At 39.9% G+C, this 10,637-nt stretch overlaps 1 protein-coding gene across 1 annotated transcript; it reads left to right on the top strand.

Moving 5' to 3' along the window:
- The first annotated feature begins 6,539 nt into the window (after nt 1–6,539).
- Nucleotides 6,540–9,140, top strand: LOC123722982. Its single transcript, XM_045685528.1, has 4 exons — nt 6,540–6,583; nt 6,679–6,943; nt 7,256–8,633; nt 9,133–9,140. Exons 1-4 carry the CDS (start codon nt 6,540–6,542, stop codon nt 9,138–9,140), a joined length of 1,695 nt encoding a protein of 564 aa, XP_045541484.1.
- The last annotated feature ends 1,497 nt before the right edge of the window (nt 9,141–10,637 follow it).

The following is a 10,637-nucleotide window of genomic DNA, read 5'->3' as shown; positions in this document are numbered from 1 at the left end:
GATGACTGGTAGAGAATGCCTTTAGGCATTAAGTCCTCCTTGTACTTATAAAAGTGCTAAAGAATAAATAAATAAATAAATAAATAAAATCTGCAAATTTCAATTTGAGAAAATTTCGTTCTAATAACACTACAATACTCGAACAAATTTCCACTTCATCGCTTGAATCTGACAAAATCCTAGACCTATCTAGCAGTGATAATGTTCACACGTCTTCAAAAACTTTGGGTCTCAATTGGATCTCGAATTTAGATATGCTGTCATATTGTATCAACATTGAACTTCGTGAAAAGGTCACAAAACGCAGCATACTTTTCGTGATAAGTCAGATATTTGACCCTTTGGGTCTCGTAGGACCATGCGTCGTTGTATCAAAATTAATCATGCAGGAGCTTTGGATTCAACAATACTCGTGGGATGCAGAGGTTTCAGAAGACATAAAAGAAAAGTGGATCTCGTTCGCCAACACCTTACCTCTTCTAAACCAATTAATGCAACCACAATTACAATTACAATTACAAATTACATATTACAATTAGTAAAGCAGCAAAGAGACACACCACAATAAACACCAATACAACAATAACCCCACACACACAAGCACAACCAACCAACCCGAATCCACAAAAGAACCAAACACAGTCACTCACAATATCACAACTCCTAACCTGGGGAGAAAAAGGTGTGGCTGGAATCAAAATTCGAGGAGTTGCACTTTTTATGGACAACCCCTCAGAAAAGCTGGGTATAAGTTTCTGCATAGCAACGGCCAGCAAATATATCAAGATCTCACCTGGCTTGGGTGTCCTGCTGAACGGCAGCACAAACAAAGTGAGCATGAGACGCAAAACTTACGATGCGTTAACGGTAGCTGAAGTCGCAAACCAACGAGGAAAAGTAGTGAGAGTCCGTAACAAGACTATACTACTGTTCTCATGGAATGCAGATGAAACACCGTTCTCACAAGCATGCTCGTTACTAAGAAAGCTCGGCCCCTCCCACTCAGCAGCTGTATCTCGCAGGGTGAGTGTGGACGCTATGGTGGTGCAGCACGAAAAAGGGGAAGTTGCAGATCGCACGGGTTGCTTGATGGCCTCGGAACATCACGAGATCATCGTATATGAGGACAGGGGTGAAAACCTCAGTTATCTACTTAAATACGACTCAGCAACAGCGACTAACCCAGTGGATGCTTGGGGCCACCCCATAGCGAACCTATCAACCCTGAGCGGCTCGGAACGCCTACAGCTAAGAACAGTGAGCGAACGCACGACAGCTATAGACGAAACCAGACAGAGGAGAAGCCAGGAAAGATCAGTGACAGGAGGAATGGTTAACGAGCTCCTTAAAATCATTAATGCTGCAGCCCAATCAATACCCGGAGCCAGAAATCAAGAAAGGAGCCACAGCCAGATAACAAACAAAACAACAACCACTTACTCTCCACCGAAAACACCCACCACCCTAACCAGAGCCGACAAGGGAGAAGTCATTCCGCCTCTGCTTCGGCCAGTGAGCGAAACCCGGGACCACTATGTAAATGCCTTCCTCGAGTTTCAAGCCCTCACAAGAGCAACGAGGGAAGTAAACCTCGCCACCTGCAGGGAGATACTAGACGCATTTGCAGGCAACAACGAGACAATCTTAAAAACCAAGCTCGAGGAGTCAGAAGCTGCCATATACAACAACATCACGTCCGAGACAATCCACGGTACAATGAAGACACATATGGCGGCATATAGTAGGTCAGCGGGCTTCGTCGAGCTGGACGAAGCAGAGACGAAAAGAAAAGGGAAGACAACCTATAAATCTCCCCCCGATGACCCCATTGTTGTCGTAGCCAAAAGCACAAAGGTCGTTTTAGAGCATAAAGTTCTCGAGATGGCGGAAACCATCTTGAGCGCCGAGGACCTAGACAATTGGACTGTGCCGACAATAAGGTGGGTCAATGGTGTCCCTGGGTGCGGCAAGACAACCTGGGTGGTCAATAACTTCAGCCAACAGGGAGACATTGTCATCACCACAACAACAGAGGCGGCTAAAGACCTACGCGAGAAGCTCATGAACCGCATCGGTCCCAAAGCGAAATCCAAAGTGCGCACAATGGCCTCGCTACTGGTGAACGGGCTTAGAGATCACAAGACCTGTTCCCGACTCATCGTAGACGAGGCACTTATGAATCACTTTGGAGCAATCGTGATGGCCCAGCGGATCAGTGGCGCCAAGGAAGTGCTTCTGTGTGGTGACAACAATCAACTCCCCTACATAGACAGAGAAAACCTCTTCATAATGGAGTACACTCGCCCCAACCTCATAACCGGAGTAAGTCAGGAATTGCTATGCACGCACCGAAACCCGTTAGACGTAGCATATGCGCTAAACGAGATCTACAGCGGCATATATTCGTCTAAAACCCAAGTGCGTTCGTACAAGATCGAAAGATACACAGGAGCGAAAATACCTACATCAGTACCCAACACCCTTTTCCTAGTGTTTACCCAAGAAGAAAAGGAGAATCTACACCATCTTGGTTACGGAACTGGTGAGGGATCGCGTCTGCTGACGGTACACGAAGCACAAGGGTTAACGTACGGGACGGTTATCATCCTGCGTTCCACAGCACGGAAGCTGCAGCTGCACGACAGCGTACAGCACGCTGTGGTAGCGGTATCCAGGCACACGGCCGAATGTGCGTATTACACGGACGACCGCCAAGACGCAACAGCAAGACTTATCCTGAGGGCAACGAACGCGCCAACCGACAAAATCATCGCCTATAACACAAAAATGGCGATAAGAAATCGAGACGCGGCGATCGTAGAAGGTCTCCTAAAAATGAGAAACACTATATCCGTCGCCACAGTTTAAATATATATAAAAAAAATATAATATAAGTAATAGTATAAATAATTTAACTAGTAAGTTTAGTATAGTAAATGGTTAATTATAATTAAGTTAAATGATATGTATTTATAAGTAAGCAGGAACAAACAATGTAGCACAGGGCATATTAATTAAAAAAAAAATAATAATAACATAACTAAAACCTGTGCAGAAAAGAGTACGGACCAAGCGTCTGTAGATGTAAAAAAAAAAAAAAAACCAATTAATGGTTCCACGTTGGGTTCTTGTCCACGACTCTGTCTGCCATGAAATTTACGTCTTTTCAGATTCTTCAGAACGGGCCTACGGAGCGTGCATATATGTGCGTTCTGTGACCGCTTCAGGCTCTGTAGAGGTACATCTCTTGACGTCTAAAAGTAAGGTGGCACCGATAAAGCCCATGACGATTGCTCGTCTCGAGCTTTCCGGAGCTTTGTTAGCTGCAAGGCTGTGTGATAAAGTATTAAGCTCTCTTACCATACCTATTAGCAAATGTAAATTCTGGTGTGACTCAACCATTGTGTTAGGGTGGCTAAAGACTCCACCGACTAATCTGAAAAGCTTCGTTCGTAACCGCGTTCACGAAATTCAGGAAAGCACGGAGGGTCACACGTGGAGCTACGTACCGTCGAAAGACAATCCGGCGGATCTTGTTTCTCGTTAGCTGAAGGCTGACCTCATCAGCTCTTCGTCTTTGTGGTGGTCAGGGCCAACCTTTTTGGCAAAAAATGAATGTGACTGGCCAACAATGCCCAATTGTAACGTGAAACAGGATCTACCCGAGTTGATTACTTGTTCTTTAGCGCTTGATAATAATTCTAATGCCAACTTAATAGCTAACTTAATCAAAAATAAATCAAAACTAACTAGCGTACAAAATACAATAGCATATTTACAGAGATTTATTTACAATTCTCGAAACCAGACCAACAAATTAACAGGTCATCTTTCGGTTCAAGAACTTCAAAATTCATTAAATTTAATCATACAGAAATCTCAAATGGAGATTGTAGTGTTTGTGTCTATGGAATAGATACAATTCACTGTCTCATGTACCACACTGGAGGCACAGCTGTCTCTGGGTAGTTGAGTGACGAACGCGGTACGAAGCGGACGTGCGCCTGCGCTCCAGTGTGGTAGTGGTGAGCCAGTGTCTGTCCTTAATCATCTTTAGGGACCCTATGGTCCTACAAATGGCGACGAGGTGAAAAAAAAAAAAAAAAAACAAAATAGAAAATTGGTAACTATGTCCGTATTTTGCGCCCTAAGTAATAAAATACTTGTGTGTAAATTAAAACATTGCAATCAAGATATTTAATTTGATGCCTAAAAGTAGAGTACAATTATTATAGATTTCATAATAGAAGAAAGATGACAATATGATACGGGGAACATTAGTTTACAGTTTATACGATTTTATAAGTTGTATACGTGTAAAATAGTAATGATGATTTATTGCAAGCATGCGATATCACTTCCGCCGTCGTTATCTATTTATTATGATCAGTATGAATATTTATCTATTAAAGTTTAGTTCACAAAAATTTTAATTGTCAATAATATTTACAAATTATTACAGCTAACTGTAAAAAATTAATTGTAAAAAAAAGCGATTGAAATTATTGTAAATTATTATACCTTCGAGTACTTACAATATCAATCTTCATAAGTGTAAGGAACGTCAATAAAAGGCGGGGTCAACGGGTGGCCTGATTTATTTGTAAAGATGTTTTAAATCTGTTATATTAATCTACCCACTATTTGGTCATCAAATATTCTCTGTAACGAGACACATCAAATGCTACAATAAGTATCAACTGACATATTTATTTTGTTCAGAAATAATTATATTTCTGGCAAAGGTATTTGTGAATCTTCTTCAACGAACCGTTCTAGGATCTAAGACAGTGTCATACGAAATATGGGTCTATTATCTATTAACTGCAACTAAGTATTTCACGTAAAATGACAGGTACAGGCCGTATTTTGAAAATCGGCTATCATTTTAACTAAAACTAGCTTTTACCCGCGACTTTGTCCGCGCGGAATAAAAAGATGGAAAACGGGGTAAAAATTATCCTATGTCCGTTTCCTGGTTCTGAGCTGCCTGCCCACCAATTTTCAGTCAAATCGATTCGGCCGTTCTTGAGTTATAAATGGTGTAACTAATACGACTTTCTTTTATATATATAGATAATACAGATATGTAGTGTTCTGGATTTCCATTAAATTGGTGATATATCTTCGTCTATTTTGGATATCCATTAAATTGGATATATGAATGCGTAAATAGGTAAACCTAATAAGGTAAGGTAAAATAGTATTGAAAAGTATACATTTATAATTTGGATTTCTATTAAATTAGAGATATTCTAAACTATTTTATTACGTTGTACAAAATGAAATTCATTAGATTGAATTTAATGTGTCTCGGACTTCTTTTAAATAAGAAGTATTAGTAAAAACAAAAGAACTTTTATTAAATTGAAGGTATTTTAGATTTTAGATTTAAATCGAACATTTTCAGTAGGAAGCAGCTGATATTGCAACGACTGCTAAAAAGAGAGGTACATTATTACAATAGCGAAGATAATTTGTTTGTTTACAACAAAAAAAAGTATACGCTAAAACGAGAAAAAATGAAGAAAGAGATAGAATAATTGTGTTAGTGTAATTATGATTTTTGCGTATATTGAAAGATTGTTTTAAAATTAATAGAATGTCGTTGAAAATAAGTCAAAACATATTCTTACTAATTGACTATAACGATTTTATAGGTGATAAGAAAGATAGAAGACATCACCCGCAATCGGTTGTTTTCGTTATGTCGTGGTCGTGTGACGTACACTCTGTACACTGAGAGCAATTTAACTTTATTTAACATATAACATTAGATCCGACGATATATCATCAGATGTTAGAAGTTATCGATGGCATCTCAGTTGTATAGTTTGATGCGTTGAGATGGATCACTGGATTGGTTATATAGTTTATTTATCAATGTTACAATAAGTTCCCTCTGATGTTAAGAAGTGTTATTGATAAACCTATGTTAATAAATAAAAAAGTAGTTAATACTAAAGTCTGTTCGTGGGTCCTTAGCAAATATATATATATATATATATATATAACCAAATTATACGTAAAATTAAATGTTCAATTGTGGGAGCAAGAGCAAATGAATATCCGGGTGCAAATAGTAACAGATACATGTAAATACTGCACAAAAGTTTTGATTGTTTTCTTTGGAATATTACCAGGTCTCACAGTTTAATAGAAAATTTGTGTTGTCTAAATTTAGTTAACTCTCTAATTCCGTGACGTCGGAATGTCGAAAAAAAAAATGACTGAAAAGGTCATTTGTCCATCATTGTCAGTGTAGTATACAAGTGTGTGTAACTAGTGCACGCTGTCATGTGTATTGTACAGGCAGTAGTACATCGGCCCAATCGTCTAAGTTTTACTAACTTATATAGAAACGGCTAAAACACTCACGTATATATATCCGGTGTCGTCACCGACTAGTTTCGAGCCCTACGGGGGCTCTTCATCAGGGTGAGTGGGATTGGTATTGGTGATGACGTTCATTAGAGCTGAAACGATAAAAGTAAAGATTTCCAGTACACACCAACAAAAACTCGAGCGCCTGATGAAAAATGAAGGCAAAAGTACAAATACACGTTCCTGCTCTAATACACCGGTAACGAATGTTTTGAATTTATCGTCACACGAAGTGTCAGCTGTGGCTTTGAAAGTGCTGTCACGAGGCTTAAACTATGCCATTACTCCAAACAGAGTGCCGGTGGAGTCCATAATTTCAAGCGTCGAAAACTGCCTGATGCGAAACAAGGTGCCCGGACCGGAAGCTGAATGCCTTAGGCAGGACACATCAGCTATTTTACGCAAATGCCATAGTCCGAATCAGAACATGACAAGGCAGGAGGTCCAGGCATTAACGTCTTTACGCAAAAATCCGGATATCCTCGTATTACCGGCTGACAAAGGCAACGCAACTGTTATAGTAGATACGGCGGAGTACGAACAGAAAGTTACACACTTGGTAAGTGACACCAATACATACAAAAAAGTAAGCTATGATCCAACATCCCGTGTAACTTCTAGGTTAAATAAGATCCTATCCACGCTGCCAGATATTGACAAAAAACAGTTGCGGCCACTGAATCCGACACCTCCAAAAATATATGGACTGCCAAAAATCCACAAACCTAACTGGCCCTTACGTCCCATCGTGAGTCAAATAGACTCACCCACTTACAAAAGCTCACGTCACATGGCAAGCATATTACAGACGGTGACCGGCAGAACAACGAGCTTTGTAAGAGACTCAAATCACTTTATTCAATTGTTGAAGGACGTCAAAATCCAAAACGACGAGATAATGGTGAGTTTCGACGTGGCGTCTCTATTTACAAATGTACCGGTAGCGGAAACTATAAATATTATAAGACAACGCCTTATATCACACAATATACCTACTGATTACATGAGTTTAATAGAGTTCTGCCTTACGAGTGGCTATTTCCGTTGGCGAGGGGATTTTTACCTTCAGATGGATGGAGTGGCGATGGGCTCGCCAATAGCACCAGTTGCGGCTAATATATTTATGGAATACTTCGAGGAGGAGGCGTTGAAGCATGCACCTTTTAAACCCAGATACTGGTGGAGATACGTAGACGACGTGTTCGCTATAGTTCCCAGACAAGCCGTCACTCAACTACTAAACCATTTGAACGACGTACATCCAAAAATCCATTTTACTACGGAGGAGGAAAATGAAGGAACTCTCCCATTTTTGGACGTACTAGTGAAGAGGGAACCTAGTGGTAATCTAGTACACACCGTGTATAGAAAGCCTACACACACGGATCGGTACTTGAGGGCGGACTCTCATCACCATCCATCTCAGCTATCTTCAGTGCCGCGCACGCTTATAAGTCGCGCAATACGTTTATGCGACACTCAATTCCTGCAGGCTGAATTGACGCACGTACGGCACGTATTAGAGAGCAATGGATACAACTGGCGACAGAGTTACCGAATAGCGAACACGACCAGCAAACCACGGCCTCAGGTTGCAGAGCGGGTCCCGGTCTATTTACCATTTATGCGAGGGGTTACGGACAAAATTGGACACCTGTTACGCCGTAGGTTCAGCATCAGGACAATTTTCCGCCCAATGACACAGATCAAACAACTTCTGCGATCTCCAAAGGACCGGGATCCCCTAGATAGTCCTGGTGTCTACGAGATCCCGTGCGACTGTGGTAAAAGTTACGTCGGCGAAACGGGGCGCAATATAAAGTCGAGACTCTCTGAGCATATCCGCAGTATGCGTAAATTAGACGGCAACACCTCGGCGGTTGCGGATCACGCACTTAACTCCGGAACCTCGCATTATATTAGGTTCGACAAAGTTAAAGTGCTGGCCCGTGAGAGGAACTTCGTGTCTCGGAAGCTTCGGGAGGCTATTGAAATAGGTCGTCGACCTAATTTCAACAGAGACAAGGGGTGGGCTCTGCCGCGTACATGGGAACCCGTCTTAATGAACGCGGCGCGACACAACATCAACAGTGCTGAAGACGATATTGTGGATATAATCAGTACATTTTGTGCCCCCGGAAACGCTAATAACAACACCAACACTGCTTTGGTATCAACCTCGTCAACGACGCCGGCGCACCCCGCGCCCCCCGCCCCCTCAAGACGCGCCCTAAGAGCGCAGGCGCGCAGTGAGCGACGGGCCGCGTCCGCGAAATAATACCAATCCCACTCACCCTGATGAAGAGCCCCCGTAGGGCTCGAAACTAGTCGGTGACGACACCGGATATATATACGTGAGTGTTTTAGCCGTTTCTATATAAGTTAGTGATAATGGCTCACGAAAGTTTGAATAATTTAACGTCTAAGTTTTATTTGAATTTAAAATATAACTAAACTATAGATAGGTTTAGCGTTCGTCCGTGATTTCGTAAGCGCGAAAAAAATATAGCCTAGGTTCTATTGATAGTCTCGACAAAATCGGTCCATGCGATTCGGAGATTATTCATATGGCCATTTGCCTGATTGTCCCTTATAATATAAACAAAAATTAACTTTAACTGTCAACTTTAACTTGCGTTAAATTTTTATTAATTAAAGGCTTTAACGATTAACGAAGTTACATTTTTATTTAACGAATTAAAGATTAACGAAGTTAACTTTTGCTTAACTGTGCCCACCTGTGACCAGGACCATAACAGGTTCACAAATTATTAACATCCTGAAGGAACTCTTTAGTCGACTGGGTTATCCACATTCAATCACTGCAGATTGTAAATGAGCCAGCAGTTTGTAAATGAAGAGTTTAAAACTTTTTGTGAAGATTGCAACATTAAACTTTTTAGTACTGTTCCATATTGGCGCAAATGAATGGGGAAGTTGAGCTTCAAAATAGGGATATATTAAAGTACCTTAGAATAAGTGTAAGCGAAAAAAGAGACACGAATATAAGAGAAACATTATATTAGTATTTTATGATGTATAACTCTACTCCTCACTCAGTAACAGGAAAGACCCCTTCAGAACTTTTCTTTAAACGAAAGAATAGGGATAAGATTCGATGCTACATGATATTATTATTATTATTCGGGTTAGTTTCGACATACAACATTTTTCAATTATTTAATTCAATACTTAATTTTGACATTAAGCTTGAGTGTTGTTGATACGCCGGCTTGATAATACATCATGGCGTCGGCCGGAATGCTGAGTGATTAGTGAATTGATACATACTTAAACCAATGATCTTATGACTTATGATAACATTGATACTTAGTAAAGCAACAACTGCAATTTAAAAAAAAAAAAAGAAAAGGAAATGGATTAGCTAAGTGTGCATTTGACTAACACATAATTATCGTGATTAAATAGTAAATACTTTATTGGCATGGCCGTTTGGTTTATATGAAATTTATGCATTATAATGCATATTATGCAAAAAAAAAAAAAAATTAGATTTCAACTTAATTTAAGGTTAATCTATATACTTTTCTTCGTACTATTCATGGCGATCATAGTATATCTTCGAGGGGGAGTTCATTGCAGCCACTGATAGTGACAATGACTCACACTTTTGTTGTTTTTAGCCGACTTCAAAAAGAAGGAGGTTATCAATTCGACTGTATTTTTTTTTTTTTTTATGTGTGTTACCGCGAAACTCCGCCCCTGGTGGCCCGATTTTGATGAAAAATATTTTAATCGAAAGAAAGTGCTTGCAGGTGGGTCCCATTTTTTTGTTTTTTTTTTAAATAACTAGAAGACTAGTAGATTTTGAATATAGCTTCAAAATTTGTTGCGAAAATTAGGGACATTTTTGCTTTCGGCGCTTACGTAGGCTAAAGTATAAGACCTACATAAAAATGATGTATGGCGAATTGTAGCTCTTTAAATGTGCTAATTAAAAGTCCGCGATAGCATGTATCTATCTTTTATAGTTTTCTCACAATAACCATTTTTTTCTTCAGAAACATCAATTAAATTCATGCCCTATTTCCGACGCTATTATTCGAGTTCAGTATTAACTCTTATGTAAATAAACATGTTCATTATCAAGAGAATTTAATGTAGATTATATTTGCAATTGAAACTATATCATTCTGTCTAATAGTTTAGGAGATATCGTAAGAATAAAATTACGCGGAAACGAAAAATGCTACACGAAAAGCACAATTTTGCTTTCTGGGCTTACGTAGGTC

This window comes from Papilio machaon, chromosome W (genome assembly GCF_912999745.1).
Source record: "Papilio machaon chromosome W, ilPapMach1.1, whole genome shotgun sequence".
Taxonomy (NCBI): Eukaryota; Metazoa; Arthropoda; class Insecta; order Lepidoptera; family Papilionidae; genus Papilio; species Papilio machaon.
This window is presented reverse-complemented; position numbering and strand designations above follow the sequence as displayed.

What these genes read in the sequence shown, in the direction of transcription:
- LOC123722982 (XM_045685528.1), top strand. Translation starts at nt 6,540, where the DNA reads ATGAAGGCAAAAGTACAAATACACGTTCCTGCTCTAATACACCG. An exon ending in GTTCCTGCTCTAATACACCG is followed by an intron (nt 6,584 to 6,678) that starts GTAACGAATGTT and finishes TACTCCAAACAG; the next exon opens with AGTGCCGGTGGAGTCCATAA. An exon ending in AACAGAAAGTTACACACTTG is followed by an intron (nt 6,944 to 7,255) that starts GTAAGTGACACC and finishes CAATTGTTGAAG; the next exon opens with GACGTCAAAATCCAAAACGA.